Raw genomic sequence first — 18,217 nt, 5'->3', positions numbered from 1 at the left:
TATAACTATAATAACCCTGTACAAATGTATTGTTTTTCTGGAATAAATAAATAATTAAATAAATATTAATATTAAATATTAGGTAATATAAATATTTATTCAGTCATCACCAATATGTGCTGCTGCTTCCTCAATTGTGGTTACAATGTAATTCGTTTCATAAGCTTTTCTGACATGTACAATATGAATAATATACACAATTAAAAAAAACTATATGTTAACAGAATGAACAACTTAAAAAAATGAACTTTGAGATGACAACCATTCTAATATATATATATATATATATATATATATATATATATATATATATATATATATATATATATATATATATATATATATATATAAATATATATATATATATATATAAATATATGTGTGTGTGTGTGTGTGTGTATGTGTGTATATATATATATATATATATATATATATATATATATATATATATATATATATATATATATATATATAGATATAGATATATATATATATATAGATATAGATATAGATATAGATAGATAGATAGATAGATAGAGAGAGAGAGAGAGATTATTTACATAAAAAAGTAAAAAAAAAATCTTCTTCATTATAAGACAGTAAATCAAATCGAGACCACTAGGGTGTGTAAGAGCACTTTAATAGTGCAGCACTTCTGACCCAAACACAGTCTACATGTGACAGAGCAATAATCACTCAACTGCGGATCTGTTATTTTAGGTCACACGTGTCTGATTATTGTAGTATATGTCATGAAACAATTAAATATGTCCAAAACTTAAAGGAAATAAAAAGAAGAAAGGGGAATTTTGGTCTTGCCACTAAAAAAAATACATCTACCATAAGTCCTTTTCTATACGTTTATCCTTCCCTTTTCTATACTTTCTATTGTTCGTAATGTTTAACATATTTTCACTTCTACATCAGAGAACATGTTAACGAACTGTCAACAGAAACTTTACAAACCTGCTGTTCTAGTTGGTCTCTCACAACTCCAGGGGGTGAAAACCAGAAGTATCCAGCATACAAAACAACAAAACAGTCTGGACTGAAGTTATAATATTAACATAAAGTTTGACTTACTCACGATGAAGTAATGTGCACAACTGAATATAGCTTTTTAGTTTTTAAATTTTAAATTATGTGCAATTATCTCATCTATGTGTTTTCAATTTATCTTCAATTTTATTTAAAGTCTAGCTTCAGTTTATATAACTGTATATGGCAAAATAAGCACTTAAAAAGATAATTAATATATTCCAAAAATAAAATAAAATATTGATCTAACTTTACTGACACATCAGATGAGATCGAACTTATTTGAACTTATTTTGGAGTATGATTTAAAAGAACATTTTTACATTTTCCTACTCCTAAATTCAATCTGTTTGTGATATATATACTACCCTGAAAGACATGATGACATCTGCAAGATGCATTTTTGACAGAGTTTGCTCATCTGCAGTACATCTATAGGACGTTTCCAGTCTTTAAAGTGTCTTTAAGGTGTTTGTACACATTTTCCATGTATAGTTTAATATAAAAGCATGTATAAATCACTTTACTAAAATTAGAAATGATAGCAACCCCTGCACAAGCTGAAGTTGCACTGAGTCTCTCACACACAGCAGGTTTTAGATTGCAAATGTGGCAGCAGCAGTGGCAGGTCATGGCATGTTACTCATCTCAGCAGCAGCCCAGGGCTGTTTAGGCAAATGAGAGTGTGTGGCTGGCAGAGGCAGGGCATTTACCCTCTCTCCCCCTCTCTTTACTGCCTCTTATTCAAATTTGGGTCAGGGGTGAGGATTTCTCACGTCACACAAGCTTGCAGGCAAGATGGCGCTCGGAAAGCTGTGAGATGTGAGATCAGAATGACTGTTTGAAGAGCTCCTGTCGATGCACTAAGGTACAGATACTTTGTTCATTCACGCGCGTTTGGGGTTTTATTGTGAAGAGTACCCACGTGCGATTTAACGAGGGTTTATGTGGGGTTTCTGCTCTTGTTGTGAGTGTGTGTGTGTTTTTTAAGAAACACTGATTCCTTTAACAGACTGCTCTTATCGCGTGCCCACTGGGCTTTTAATGCACGCACTGCGCGAGCGCAGCCTGGCAAGGAGCAGATATGCGTGTTTTATCAAAATCAATGTATTTGTTTCAGCGTGGCTTATTGTCGCAGTAATCAGACGCAGTGTTTAAGACACGAAAGACCTGCATACTGCATCTTTATACTAGTAAAAATGATAAGTCGCCACTTTGATGGCAAAAAACCCCGATCAGTGGCTCTTTATGTGGCCAGCATTCCTGTCTCACCCCTCCCTCGGTGTGTTTTACCTTTAACACGTAAAATGCTCATTTTGAATATCTGTGCATGGTTTTGCATTATCAATGCATAAATTAAATTAGACATTTATACTGCTAGAATATAATATGCATGCATTGTTTAATCAATGCATTAGATGTCACAAAGAAGAATTTGGTTTATCTGTGTCTGTTCCGTTAAATATACGAAGGCAAGCCGCAATTTATGAGTGAAAAGCTGATTTACTGTGGTAACCTATCTGTCGAGTCTTGAGTGCTGTACATTTGGATCATCATGACTAGGTTGTATTATGAAGCAACGCCAAATTTTGTTTCTTTTGCAATAATGAGGCATATGAGCCATACAAACATAAAGATGAGTAACTTTTTTTGTTGTTGTTGTGACAGCTCACCTATGCTTCTGTCACTTTAGTTTGGCATGCAGTTAGATATTGCAATGGGTTGTTATTGTTTGTTTCTCATAATGCATGTACATCGATCCCTCTTTTTGAGGAAAAGGTGCTTTTAGGTGCTTTGTTGTTGCATTATGAAGTGCATTTGAGGCTCTTTTTGTGGTTGTAGTCATCGAACTTATTGATATTTATATGATGCAGAAATGTTATATTAAATTATTTTCTATATCTTGAGGAGATCTTGAAGGAGCCCTTTTAATCTCATCCATTTTAATGGGCTGGGGGAGGGGGCTTGTTTTACAGTGGTAGGTGGGTTTACATCAGTGCCACACCATTAAAGAAACTCCCTTTCTGGATGACAGTTTGCTTGAATGAGACATATAAGTACTTTTAACCAAAGATATGGCCATTTTTGTATAACGGAAGCCTGTTATGAGTCTTGTGCATGCTGTCGTGATGAATGTTTTAAAGGTAAGCAAACCTTCAGAATAGATGCATGCTTTGCTGTCCTTTGCCGCTGATGTTTAGGTCCATGGTCCAATGAGGTTTATCTTCAAAATGCTTCTCGACGAGCTCGGGCAGGCCTTGTCATAATTGTTTTGTTGTCCTCTTCAAAGGTCAGAGTAAATGAGAATAAAAGATGTGTTTAACAGACATAGTGGCATTCATTTTACTATCTAATCAATACTCTTATGAAAGGCAGCTCGCAGTTTCTGCTTTGAATAATGCAGATGATCAGATCTATTGAATGGATGGGGCGGGAACGGCGCTTGAAGACAGTTTATTAAGAGCCATTAGCATTGAGAGATCATTATGAATTGTGTTGTGGGTTTGTGTTTTGATTGAAATCTTATTTCTCACCCAGCTGAGTATTTAGTTTTGCTTTTAGAGGAGCGCAGTCTTTTCCTCCTGTTCTTCATAAATGTATGTTTTTGACAGCTTTGTCCGTTCATCTAGTCATGCCACCTCTGTTCTAGTCTAGTCTGGTTGGGTAATGATGATGGTTTGACTTATATTTCAAATTCCCCACGTGTTTTTTTAACAGGAAGAAGGCTATAAACCTTGTTTAAAATGATTTAACTTGGGTATTTTTCTGTTCTTCTCCAGAATATAGGTTAACCTGTATCTAATTCTTTAGTTGAACCATTTTATAGACCAGTTTAGATATTCATGCGTACATGTCCTAATTCATGCATTGTGTGGATGTTACTTTAAGGCATCAACCCATGTCTGAAATCTTGTCTAACATGTGTGGCATGTTTATTGACTGGAAACTTTTAACCACTTCTTGGGCAAAACAGCCATTACAGGATTGCGTAGGGATGTTCACGAATACGTTGATTTATCTGTTGAGGGTTATTCCAGGGTTGCCCAATCTGGTTGAGTGGTTGTTTTTGTGCCAGACTCCTTATTTCTTGATTTCCATCAGAAAAATAGATTAAATGTAAGCATTTTTGGGTATCTTTTTTGGTGTCAGCGATATAAGTATAAGTTTGACATGCATAGAAGTGCATTTGAAACAGGTTTGTGAGAATGTGGTTGTTTGATGTCTGTCTGTCTAGATGTCCGTGAGTCTAGTTTGTCAGGTATTCTGCAACATCTAGCCCAGCCCACATAGGACATGCATGTGAACTTAGATTCATTTTCGGTTTATCCACAAAATACAGCAACGCGTGCCTGGACAAATGCAAGAAATGTTCCTGCTGGTGTCAAACAGTGTGACTTCATCTAAAACGATCTATAGTGTGACTTGACTTTTTGTCAGAATTGATTTAATGCATGATTATGTTCTTATTGTGCATGAATCATTGCTTCATGTTATTCCACATAAATATCTTAGTCAGCATACACTGTACAATTAATACAATAAAAAATATAATATATTTTTAACATTTAATTTTCTGATGTGTCAGATGACAAACTTAATGGCTGAATACAGATAGAAGCTAGTCTGGTTTGTACAGTTGTTTTATCATCATCCTTAAGAAGATTTTATGCCTGTTTTTGGCTGAAACTAAAATCCATCCTTCTTTTAGCACAAATAGGGCATCACATTAAATGAAAAGCGCTTGGGCAGTGGACAAAGGTCTTGAGTTCTCTTTAGATAAGTGATACTGTTATCTCTTAGTTGAGGTCGTTTGTCAGATAATTTAGATCAGGTTTGCTTGGCTTCCAGTTTGGTTCAGATCTCTTGAGGCTGGTGGTTACAGTAAGCACTTACAACTTAATTTCTCTAGGCACAATCTATGGAAGTGTCTTTTATCAAGTTAACTCACCTAATGCTATTAAAACTCAACTTGCATCAGTGTTTTTGGATATTTTAGTCACCTTGAATCTTCACTGAAACATTCAGGCACTTAAAAATGTATAATGTTTATGGTTGTGTGTTTCCTTTCTTGATTTGCTGTAGGGTAGATATTATACATTGATGCATCCCATGAATAATGTTTTGTTTCACCAGTGGCCTTTTTCATAAGAACAAAAGTGCTCTCTGTGTTTGTATGGCATTAAGACAATAAAATCAGGGCCCTAGGGGTCCGTGCTACTGGATAAGCTTGTTCATGAGGTTAAGTGCAGTCGTTGCCAGACTTGTTTACCCGTGTTTTTACTGGCCGCTTTTGCACTTTGACTTTTCACAACGACAATCTCTCTGGTTAGAGATTCATCTCTTGGACTGGACTGCTGGTTCTTGAGGAAAGGTCAGAATGTTGGCAAAGCAATTGAAAGACCGGCAACATCTTATCAAGACCTTGTATGCAACTTCTAGATAAATGCATTTCTCAAACGTCTTTTGTTGTTTTGTGCCGTTGGTTTTGGGTGCTATCAATGTTTGCCCAAACATTTGTGCTTTTTGGTAATGTATGCAGTTCTTTGACTACTCCTGTGCTTGAGGCCTATAAATACCCTGAGAGATGGTATCACGTCATAGGATTTTAGGGAAGGGCATACTGGATTTTAAGAGACAAGTAAACGGAGACTGTTGTTTTGAAGATATCAGTGTTCAGACTTGTACAGATTGTAAACATTAATGTTCTTAAAATAATCAGCCTTTTTCTCTTTATAATGAAGTATGAAATGGCTAAATATTAAACTATTTCTTGTTTATTTTTATGCATCAGGTATTCTTTATTTTTTGCCACACAAACTTTTTAATGTGCCACATTGGTGAGACCTGCATATCTAGTGATATTTATTTTATCACAACTTCCGGAGTCATCATTAGTCTGCTTTTGAGCTGAAAATTATGCTGACTGATTGGTTTCCTGCCCCCATTATTGGTTTTGGCTCAGTTGCAGGTTGCCCTCATGAATTAGCTATAAATAGTTAATCTGAGGTAGACTGACTTCACTGAAACAACTGATAATTATTCAACATGGTACAGATCTGTAGGTACTCTTTAATTCAGTTTTTGTAGGCTTATTTTAATAGGCTTGGTATTATTATGGATTTTGTGGACTCTAATAAATATCTAAGGATAAGCTTTTACAATAATCCAGTACAATTTTTTTTTTTTAATTTGGTGTTCCACAGGGACATGTACTCCACCCGTGCAAATTAGTTTTGTTAATTGTTCATAAACAAGGCATTGAATAATCCCAGTGCTGACAATGTGAAAATGTGTTTGGGCATTGTGCAAAGCTTATTCCCTGTTTTTCCCATTGAGACACCAGTCTCGGCTGGTCTGGGTGGCAGAAACCTTGTTTGCCGCATTACAAAGATTCAGCTGCATGCTGGGGCCTGTTCATCCTGTGGAAAGAGTGCTGGTTTACCTGTTTCCCACCACACCCTTGGTGATCTCCCATCTCAGGTTTCAAGCTGTCTGTCACACAAGCCAATCGGTGACGTCCACTAGCCTTTTTCCCCCAACCCCCATATGACAACAAAGGGACTGGACCTGGAGGCTGGCATTAATGACTGCTGGCAGGAACATTAAGCCTTAGTGGACGCCCTCAGAAGAAAAGAAATTGTTACTGTTCAAGCTTTTTTTTTTTTTATCCCTTCTCTGCTTTTAGCTAAAAGTTGAGAATTTGTACACACTTGAAGAATAAGATGCCAGCTTATGCATACTATCAGAAGGTCTATTTCCCACAAGCATGTTCTTGACAGTTGCTGTAGTCTTTGATTTGTGCTTGAAAGTTTGAATTCAAGAATATAATCTCTTGAGAGTTTATTTTAGACCTTGTGAGCCTTGTTCTGGTTAAATATATTATCTGATGATGTGGATTGACTTGATCATAAGAGTTTTGTAGTTTTCAGTTCATGCCTATTAGCTTTGAGCTCATCTATGCATTGGTGTTCCAAAACATTGACATTTCTCTTTTAGCAGCGTTGCACATTTAATGTTTACAGTAATTCTTTGTCAGTAAAATTAACCAAAATATTTGTGACTGATGTAGCATTTCATAGGTTTTTGTCTAATCAGATGCACTTTAGAACAGGAATGCCTCTCCCCTTGTGATTGTGAATGGCTGTGACATAACTATTGGCTGTTTAATGGAGTGTTTCAATATACACACCCAATTTTAAATACAAAACCAGAATACTAGCAAAAGTGTCAGAAAAAGAAAGGTCACTTGGTGATTTCTTGTGAGAGTTTGCTGTAGGACATAAAACTATATGGATTTTTTTACATGACAATGACTAACAGAGTTTTTTTTCTCTTTTAGTTTTCATAGGTGAAGAAAAAGAAGTTGGAAATGGAATTGCCAAATCATGCCAAACAATTGCTGCTGCAGCTAAACCAACAAAGAGCCAAAGGTTATCTGTGTGATGTGATCATCGTAGTAGAGAATGCCCTTTTTCGGGCCCACAAGAATATCCTGGCAGCCAGCAGTATATATTTCAAATCCCTTATCCTTCATGACAACTTGATTAACCTCGACACAGACATGGTCAACCCGTCGGTTTTCCGGCAGATTCTAGACTTCATTTACACCGGCAAGCTTTTGTCGTCCGATCAGTTCAGTGATCACAATTTCAATGCCCTTCTAACGGCAGCAAGCTACCTCCAGCTTCACGACCTGGCTGCTCTCTGCAGGAAGAAACTAAAGCGTAATGGGAGATCCCTCCTTAATAAACCAACCACCTCTACCAATGGAAGAATGTCTAGAAACCAAAGGCTGTCCTCTACAACTGTAACTCCAAGCCAAATGTCAGGGTTAAAGGACAGTAATAAAACAAAGAGGCACGAAGAGCTACTCAAAGACGACTTGTCAGAGGATGAGATGTTTGTGAGAAACGCCCACTGTGCAGCCTCAGCAAATTCGCTCAGTCCCTCAATGAGTAAGAATGGAAGCAACAGCAGTTGTGGCATGCAGGAACTTGGCCTAGACCTTTCCAAGAAAAGCCCCTCGGGGAGCACAGCCACTGAAGAAGTAAGTCCTAGCAGTATCCCACAAGAATCACCTCAATCTGCCTCAGAATCCACAGCCAACAGTGCCTCATTTGATGAGAACACCAACACGCAGAACCTCACCCCTGGAGAGCCCATGGAGCTTGGCGGAGGAGAATGTGAAGAGAGCCAACCACCTCCGGCCGTCGACCAGCATAAAAGTTCCCGGCAGGTTGCCCGTCAGAGGCAGCAACCCAAGAGTGAAGGCGGCAAAGGTGACGATGCAGAACGAGGAACTTTACCCAACGGAGTTGCAAAAAGATTGAAAGTGGTTGGGGAGAGGCTCCCTGGAGGAAATGCCAACTCTGAAGTATCCTTCCAGTGTAAAGATGATGAGGAAGGTTTAGAGAATGGACAGGAGCAAAGTGAAGAGAGTGGACAGAGCGAGAGCGATGGTGGGCGGAATAGCACCAATTACGTCTACCGTCAGGAAGGCTTTGAGCCTGCCCTCGGTGACAACCTTTACGTTTGCATCCCCTGTGGTAAAGGCTTCCCAAGTTCAGAGGAGCTGAACGCCCACGTGGAGACCCACACGGAGGAAGAGTTGTACATCAAAGAGGAGGAGGATGATTCATATCCAAAGGAAGATGAAGTTGAAGCAGAAGACTTGTCTTCACAAATATCCCATGTCCACAGCACTGAGTCGCGTCGCTTCAGCTGCTCGGTCTGCAACAAGAGCTACAAAGATCCGGCCACTCTACGGCAACACGAGAAGACCCACTGGCTCACCCGTCCCTTCCCCTGCAACATCTGCGGCAAGATGTTCACTCAGCGTGGCACTATGACCCGCCACATGCGCAGCCACCTGGGGCTGAAACCATTCGCCTGCGACGAGTGCGGCATGCGCTTTACCCGCCAGTACCGGCTCACGGAGCACATGCGGGTTCACTCAGGTGAGAAGCCCTACGAATGTCAGCTATGTGGGGGCAAATTTACCCAGCAGCGTAACCTCATTAGCCACTTACGAATGCATACCTCCCCGTCATAAGCCAAAGACACCTTGAACAGGAGACCCTCAGCAAAAAGAGTCAATGCACACTTCTTCCTTTTGAAGTAGACCGCAAGGAGCCAATAACCCAAAGGAGGATTATCTTCTGCTATAAATGACAGGAGGAGCCTTTCAAACACTGAGCCCCAAAAATGGAAAGAATAACCAAGTCGGTATGAGTTTATGGGCTTCTGATTTTCTTTTTCCTTTTTGAAATTTGCTGTGAATGTAAAACTGGGGTACTAATGCTGTTGTATGATTCCCTGGGATATTGTGACCACTCTCAACCACTGCAATCCATGCGTTTCTTTTACGATATGTCTTGAGTCCATGTGGTCTGTTTGGTACATTTTTTGGTAACCCAGAAATATTACTTCTTTCCATTCTTGGTCCTTGATGTAGTACCACTCTCGAGAGTTCTGGTGGTATATTTTATGTAGAACTCTCAGCAAGGTTTGGGCTTGTACTGACCAAGTTCTTCTATACACAAAGGTTATAATTCTTTGAAGTGTCTCCTAAGATAGTGTTGTTAGACATGCCAGATGGCTTGTCTGACATCATTTAAGTAGTGTTTCATAAAAGCTTTGTGCATCCAACCAAACATTTCCCAGTATACCTACTCTGCACGTAACATCCATTGGCTTTATTCTAGGTGTAGCTGGAAAACAGGGTCTTTGATAAGTTTTGTATTGGGGTTGATGATATGGTTATCAGATTTTGCATGGTTATAACCTAATGTGCCCTGCTCCTACATCTGGATGCAAGCCAATGGCAAAGTGGTGATGAGAGGCAATGGGGATTTACTCACATAGTATATAGGGGTTTACTCTCAAAGAAAAGCCAAACTTAAAGGTACTTTTTAGATTTCTTTAGATAACTTATTAATATGCTTCTGTGAATGTTTCCTTTCTTTCTTTTGGGAAAAGAGAAGGTTGAGTTTGTTTGGGTGATGGGTTGGGCATGGTTCATTAAATTCTGTCAGTACTGTTATTTTTTTAAGTTTTTGATTTACGTTTTTCCCTTCATTGAACAAGGCGAGTCCGTACGGTCTTGTCTCATTGCTACCTCTTAATTAAGAACAATACCTTAATTGGAACTATGGAGGTCTCTGAATATAGATGTATAAAGTTTGCGGAGGCTTTCCAAGTAGTAGTAACCTGCCCATCAAAAATGTTTTAAGTTTTAAAAGCATTAATGTAGAGAATAGCTTCTTTGGGCGCATGTATTTAAGGTATTGAGAGTTTTATGTCAGAGATATCCAAAGAAAAATTTAATATTGGGGAGAATGGCTTACCAACAGACGGTTTCCTATAGAATATCCCTACCAAAGTTTTTAGACTGCATTGCGGGAGGTAAGGATGTACTTTTGTCTTTTAGTTCTTGATGAAGAGCAATGTAGTGGGATGTTAGTTTGTACTTGACATTTTACTAAAAACCAATGAACTTTTTCTCGTGGTTGGTGGGCCACTGGCTTTCCTTTTTTTTTTTTTTTTTTTTTTTTTAGTTTACAGTAGTTTCTCAAGAGAGTCTTTTGGATTCTTTCTTTTTCTGCAGAGAGACTTTGAAGAACTTCAGAAGGACTCATTTATTTTAGTTCAGACCAAGAAAAAACATATAGTGAGTGTTGAAAGGTTCTCGTGTGAAATGTCGACCATACTTGGAAAGCGTACTGAATGAGGAGGAATTGATGCACTGGATTGCTAATTAGCCATCAGCCCAAAATAAAACCTTGTTCTAAAACCATGCTAAGTTACATGACGGCAAGTTAAAACCATCATCATTTATTAATTCAAGGTATTATGTAAAATATGCATGTTGAAAATAATTTTAGGTTATTCAAAATGCTGATAATTGTGTCGGGTGAATGTTACATGATCAGTGTTGGGTAAACGCTGATGGATGTATTTATAGTTCAGTGCTGAATTCTTCGCTGCCATCTTCATTTCATAAGTCGTTTGCAGATTAATTATTGATCCAATCCCAGTGTATCACATTCCATGAGTAATTCTTAGCTTTCTTAATGTAAAAAAGTCTTAATGGCATTCCTTTTTGGGATATTTTTTTTTTGTGTGTGTTTTGGGCTTGCTAATGATGAACTTTGGGGTTCAGCTGTAGTCATGTTAAAGGAGCATTGTTTACAGACATCTTTTTCCTGGAATCCTTTTGGTCTTGAATTTGCCTACTCAATTTGTTTTTAAGTTGAAAGTTGTCTCCATTAGTTATTCAGAGTCAACACTTTGGAGACATGTGCAACGTTAATAATTTTAACTTCCATTTACGTTCAGTGTTCATGTGATTTCAGCACAACACCAAAGCTAGTCACCAAAATATCTTATTTTCTAAGTTGTGCATGTCTTAGGTGTTAGGTTTTGTTTTGTTACAGTATAAGTGCGCTCTGGCGTTGATACACACCTCAACTCAGGGAGATTTGTTAAATATTTTTTGTTGTCAAATGTACTGAACAGGATTCCAGGAAAAAGTTCCCAATGATATCTTGCTAATTTATGAGCACTAAATTTGAATACCATCAATAAACGATGTCTTGGGGTGCTACGAGGCTCTGTTGTTGATTCCAGCGTTTGAGACTACAGCTTAGAGAACTGGGAGAGCGGAAAAAAGGATGACAAAAAGTTTCAAACTGTGACAATAATGTTTCTACTTCGAAGCTTCAGGGATAGTTCTGCATATTTTGAAATGCAGAGCTTTCGACTACATTTGTAAGACTGTGTCAATACTGTGTCAATTTCTGTATTTTATTGATGAAAAGCAAAACACTAGTTTCCTACAAAATAGATTTTACGAGTTTGTTCCCATTTCAAAACGCCTTCAAAAAAAAAAAAAACAAAGCCAGAGATGTACGTAGAAGAGTTTTACTCGTAAGTTCCAGAGTGTTTCTGAGCAAAAATAAACGCAAGCATTCTAGGAAGCGCAAAATGTATAAATAAGATGAAAGCTCATACCCAAATTTTCAGACTATTTTCTAAACCAAAGCACATTTTGAATGATTGATTGACTGACAGCTTGTCTGACATTAAAGATACTTGTGTATAATATCTCATTGTTTACATAAACTCTTTACAGTCATAGACCTCAGGTGAGGAGAGGCCAGTTTGGACCTGCTTCTGTGTAGGTCACTGTCTTTAAACGAATCGTAACCTTGTGTCTTACCCTGTGAACGTAGCCGCATGCTTTTGATTTTAATTTTATTGATCTGCGACTGGCCCTGCGATTGTGCTGAGACATCCCTTCTGAAAATCATATTGTCGACTGCATCATTTTTGTATGAACCTGCTGCTTTTTCTGTTTTTTTTTTTTTTTTTTATGTAAATACGCATGAATAAAACAACATACACATTTACCTCAAAGTAACTTTTTTTAGAACTTGCTGCATATATATATATATATATATAAATATACATATAAATAATATATTTAATTTTTTATTTTTTGAGTCATATCTTATTATTTGTAAGTGATATGTATTCTGAGCTGCCTGTTTTTTTTTTTTTGTTTTTTTTTTCTTGGTTCACAGAAGAAGCAACTTAAAAGCCGACTGGCCTCTCCTCCATCTACATTGGTGCAAACACTTACTGACAGTGTTCACTTTTTTTTATCAAATGTCTATTGTCAGTGATGAATGTATTTATTTGTTTGATCCTGTTTTCACTCTTTAAGCGTTCACTTTGGGTGAGACGACGTGTCTTCAGGGTCTGCATTTATTCTGTTGTAGTAAGTTTTTTTTTTTTTTTTTTAGTAGTAAAAAAATGACAAGACCGATCATTTTCAAACCTGTGAAGACGTAGACATGAGGAATGTATTTCTCCATGAAGTGTCCATCATAAAGGATGTATCCCATATTGTTTTTGCATTCTTATATCACTCGATGCATGCATGTGCTCTGGATCATGTGTTTCCTGTCACAGACTCTTGAAGGCTGTTTGTCGATTTTAAATGTTCTCTGTGTGTACGCCTCTGCCTGCCGATAGGAAGGGACCTTTTAGAATTCTGTCAAAGGCTTTGAAGGTTGTGTTTTCTGTACTGAAAGCTGCCGTGTTGTTGCACGCTGTGATTCAAGGCTGCCGATCAGTTCTGTTTTTTTTTTCTTGCATATGCCCAACAGAGCCAAAGGTTTTTCCTAAGAAACACTCACTCATGTCCTCATCACTGCAAGATCGCATCTTTTTAAGCTTTATAAAATGCACTTTCTAAGTTCTCATTGAGGTCCTTAACGCAGGCGATTAGCTACATCTTATCGGTTCTTTACAGATTGCAAAGTTGTGAAGCTTTAAGTAAATGCGAAGATTTAGAATCTCACTTGTTTGCTGCTAAAGTGTAGTTCCGATCCTACATATCCCAGATAGTATTATATGTTGTTTTTGTCAACATAACTGGTAAGTGTTAGGGACCTCAAGTTACCAAACCAACCCAAAACTAACTAAACCAAAGCCAGATTTACAAGCACGTGGACATGGCTTAAACGCCATATTGCATTGCTGGTCTGTCCACCATACACGTTCTACTTAAGCATTCCAATACCTTTTATATGTTGATTATATTTATTTTCAGTTTGAATGAGAGTGGTTCATCAGATTAGAGGGGAATGTAGAAGAAAAAAGACATTTTCACCAGAAGGAGCATTAGTTTGTGGCATGAAGACAAGTCGTCCTTGACGATTATTAGTGTTTGTGTGTGTTTTCGGTCAGCCTTGAACACGGCTCGCGGACAACACGGTGGTTTTACGTTCCTCAGACAACTTGTATTCAGGTCAGAGCTACATGCAGCTCGAATTCAGTTTCATGTGAATAAACAAGTGTACAGAGCTCATCTCACGTTCACAGTCTTAATGTACAGTTATATGAGAAGTCATTTCTTTTCATTAAAATCTTGATCCAAAAATGCTGGGTTCTCTGTGTCCTTATGTGTTTGAGTTCCTTCATGTTCTCTTGCTCTTATGACTTACAGTGGAAGTAAATGGGTTCATGCAAGTTTTTTCCTTTAAGATTGCTGTGAAATAAATATTTTTGACCTTGTCTGTGCAAAGTTACCCTCCAATATTTTAACTGTCCTTACCATGCAAAGCCAGAACATTGTATCTTCAGCAAGGTCCATGCAATGATGCTGGAAAATGACTGATTGGTCACAAGTGCTTTAACAAATATGTGGTACACCATCTTTTTGTGCCCTCAAATTTACCTCTATTGGTTTGCTTTATATATGTATGCGTTTACTTAAATTGTAAGTTTGCTTTAATGCCTCGTTTTGCCTTTTAAAATTGGAGCAACATTTTTTGATTTATGTGCTATAATCACTTTTTGACCACAACTGTCTTGACCATGCAAAACCAGAAATCTTTAACTTTAGCAAGAAGAACCATTCAATGGTGAAGGACTTTTTACAAAGAGGAAAATCTAAACACCGTAATTACACAGGTGATGAACATCCAGAAGTTAATCTGCCTAAAACCGTAGTCTTGACAATTTGAACACTATAGTTCAATTTTCTTTAGGAACAATTCATGCAAGTGCTTTTAAAAAATATGTGGTACCTCATCTTTTCGTGCCCTCAAAGTGCCCCATTTACTTCAACTGTAAGTTCAATTTAATGCATTGTTTCTCTTTATGTACTTTAGTTCAAAACATAAAACTTGGGTAATAACATTGCTTTTTGACCTTATTTATAAAAAAAAGGTGTAATCCAGTATTTCAACTGTTTTGACCATGTAAATCCAGAAAACACTAACGCTTTATCATGATCTATGCAGTGATGCATGAAAATGACTCCGCTTGGATTCTTCCATACAAACATTAAATGTGCAAGTGCCTAAAACAGCAGTGTGGAATGATGATTTGGACAACTTGTATATAGTAAGAATCAATGTAAGTTTGCTTTAATGCCAAGTTTTGTTTAATGTATAAAATTGATTTCACCTTGTCTGTGTGGTTATGAGCTAACATTTCAACAATCTTGATCATGCAAAGCCAGAAAACTCAGTAACTTTGGCATTGCAATGATTAAAAAAAATCAAAGCACTAATTACACAGGTTATTCAAAACTAGAAGTTCGTCTGCTTAAAAAAGTTAAAGAATCTGTTTAAGTCCTTAAGTAAAAATGTGTAGTACCTCATCTTTTTGTTCCTTCAAAGTACCTTATTTACATCCAGTGTAAGTTTGCTGTAATGCATTTTTTTTGCACATAACACACTTTTAAACTTAGTGCAAAAATGACACTTGTGTCAAAAGAATCACTTTTTGACCTTGTTTATGCAGTGTTGTTACTGAATATTTTAATTGTCTTGACTATGCAAAGCCTGGTTCAAATAAAAAACACCTAACTTTAGCATGATCCATGCAATGATGCAGGAAAATAGCTTTACACAGGGGGAAACTGCATAGTTTTTTTTAAATAATAACTAATTTATTTATTTATTTATTTTTACATTTATTTTAAATGTTTTAAGGAAGATTCCATGTAAATGCTTTAATAATAAATATGTGGCACCCTGCCTTTGTGCACCATTATTGCACGTTTAATGCATTGCATAATGTATTCATTTATATGCATCGTTCATTGAGCTGAAATGATTTTCTGTTGATTATAGTTCCAAGTTCAGCCCTCATTCACATTTAAAGCAACTGCACTCGAGTTTCTGCATCATCCAGAGGCGAATGTTGCAGGATGTGTTGCGTCGTTGAGACCTGGGGTCACCGATGATTAATGACGAGAGGGTGAGAGAGAATCGGGGCCCCTCCCCCCAGCCGGGCTCTAACAGCTATGGCACAAGGGGTCCGTCTGCCATCTGTGAACCCCTCTCAGAGCTTCACCAATCAGAGCCGCAGCTCGCTACTTCACCAGTCCTTTTCTTTCCCCTCTGCCTGGCCCTCTGCTCGGCATTTTCGGGGCCTTTTAGACCGGCCCTCCTTTTGTTCCTCCTCCAGGCTTGCCAGTGTATGTCAAGAGGCCAGCGTGTACCTCCCTACCCCGGGGGAAAAGAGGGTTGGCATTTTTATGCTCCTTGTGTGGCTGATTCTACGGGGCCATTAAGCCCCGCCTCAAGTGGTGTCACATGCCAAATGACCCTGAATGGGGTCAGTTTCAGGCACAATGAGTTGCATGTTGATGCCGCCTCCCCCCGCTCGGCCCGTCTGCTAAGTATAGATTAACTATAGACCCATCTGCAAGGAGGCAAAATCACATGCAGATCTTGCAGGAAGCCCTTAAATGCATGAAAGGCCTTTCAGCGTCTAATGCCCATGATCGCGGCATCTGCCGCCCGATGCTAATTTGAATTCAAAAACTGGTTAGGGTGAGCAGGACTGTTGCTATTGGTCGTAGTTCAGGTTGGTGATTTGAACGAACCCCTACAACGTGGTATCACAGCTAATAAGGCCTATCTAGAGACATGGGTCAGTAAGAAACCACATACATGTTAAAAGCTACTCGGAACAACTTGGCAACCATATACCAATGCCTTTTGGCATCATTTGGCAGTCACCAAAAGCAAAAGAAACAAAATCTTTCATATAGAGGGCTTGTTGTTTAATTTTATTTTTGTCACACTTGTTCTTTGATTCTGTTTGATGTGCTTGTTTAATGTTATTTATTTGAATGTTAGGTGTAGAGCGTTTGCGTCACATCGTGCATTTGTTCTCGTTTTATTTATTTGGATGTTGGTTGAAGAGCATTGTGTAGCGTTTGTTTCTGGTTTAGTTGTTTACTTGAAAGTTTGGCGAAGAGCGTTGCGTTCAGCGTTTGATTTCGGCGGTTTGCACCAGGTGTCTGTTCAGCAGTACAGCAGCTGCCCCTCCAACCCTGGATTAATGCAGAACGGAGAGGGGGGATACACCCGAGCCCGTCCCGTACAGCAGAATCCAGTCTATTCTTCTCTTTCTTTCTTTCATTATTTCATTCTTTCTTTCACTGGGCTGAATGTAATGGCACAGACTGCCAGGCTGACAGAGCAACGGCCCAAAAGAAACGGCCCTACAGGTGGTGGGCACTGCGCGAGTTTAGCATATTGATCCTTTCACATGGACTCGTACAGCAGCCTCTCCGAGAGAGAAAGACATTCTATTTACACTGTGCCATGGCGCTTTACAAAACAGGCTTTAGGGAAACACATAATGGGCTCCTTTGCCTGAGCTTGAAGGGCCACAAAGGACAGGGAGAAGAAAAAAAGGTTTAATGTGAAATTCTGATGCCTTTTTTCTTTTTCTTTATTCTTCGTCACACATGATGATGCTAGACTGAGTAATTCAAAGGTACAGTGACTATTTGAAAGATGCAGGATGCTGAAATTGGTGCCATGACCTGTAAGAAAATGTTTTTTTGAATCATGAAGATGTATAAATGCCTAGTGTAAGGTTTGCATATTTAAAAACTATATATTTTTTAATTTTTTATTTTCTTAATCTTCTTAAATGTTTTTGTTATATTGGTTTGGGAATCCAGTTCATTTATTATTATTATTCTTTTATTTCTTTACCTTATTTGTATTTTGGTAAAGGTAAAATAAATATGTGCTATATATATATATTAGTAGATTTATGATTTTTTTTTCTTTCCCCAGACTGGATTGTTACAATGCTCTCTTGGCAGGTCTTTCAGCCAGTTCTATCAAATCTCTACAGCTAATCCAGAATGCAGCTGCAAAATTGGTCTTTAATGAGTTGCAAAGTATGGACAGGAATTTACACTGACTACCAATAGATGAGAAAATTCAAGGCATTGATGTTTGCCTAGAAAACCATAACTGGCTCTGCACCCTTTTACCTGAATTCATTACTTCAGACTTGTGCCCTATAGAAGTTTGCATTCTGCAAGTGAACAGTTCATTGAAGTGCCAGCCCAAAGAAGCACACAATCACTTTCACAGACTATTACATTAATTGTTCCCTCCTGGTGGAATGACCTGACCAACTCAATCCCTGCAGCTCTTCAATCCCACCCAGTTCTTAGCCTTAACCATCACATTCCAGTATGTTTATGTGAAGCTTCTGCTTGGCTGGTTGGTGGAAAGATATTAGGGCCTTTTGCACCACAGGAACCTTTTCATAGTACCACTACTAATTGTGGAACTACCCACTTTTGTGTGTTTCTGTACAATTAGGTACGATTTTGGTACTGGAA

General features: G+C 38.0%; 1 protein-coding gene across 3 annotated transcripts; it reads left to right on the top strand.

Annotated features, from left to right (window-relative positions):
* Positions 1-1,750: 1,750 nt before the first annotated feature.
* Positions 1,751-12,142, top strand: LOC113054726 (hypermethylated in cancer 2 protein-like). 3 transcript variants are annotated; one of them, XM_026220482.1, is made up of 2 exons: positions 1,751-1,906; positions 7,379-12,142. In XM_026220482.1, the coding sequence occupies exon 2, from the start codon at positions 7,409-7,411 to the stop codon at positions 9,089-9,091; it is 1,683 nt and encodes a 560-aa protein (XP_026076267.1). In that variant the 5' UTR covers positions 1,751-1,906; positions 7,379-7,408; the 3' UTR covers positions 9,092-12,142. The 3 variants fall into 3 exon arrangements, with proteins under 3 accessions (XP_026076267.1, XP_026076268.1, XP_026076269.1); XM_026220483.1 differs by lacking the exon at positions 1,751-1,906 and adding an exon at positions 2,584-3,182; XM_026220484.1 differs by lacking the exon at positions 1,751-1,906 and adding an exon at positions 4,627-6,788.
* Positions 12,143-18,217: the final 6,075 nt, after the last annotated feature.

The sequence above is a fragment of the Carassius auratus genome, chromosome 35 (assembly GCF_003368295.1).
Source record: "Carassius auratus strain Wakin chromosome 35, ASM336829v1, whole genome shotgun sequence".
Lineage (NCBI taxonomy): Eukaryota > Metazoa > Chordata > Actinopteri > Cypriniformes > Cyprinidae > Carassius > Carassius auratus.
This window is presented reverse-complemented; position numbering and strand designations above follow the sequence as displayed.

Excerpts from the sequence above, each read along its gene's own strand:
- LOC113054726 (XM_026220482.1), top strand. The coding sequence starts at position 7,409 with ATGGAATTGCCAAATCATGCCAAACAATTGCTGCTGCAGCTAAACCAA.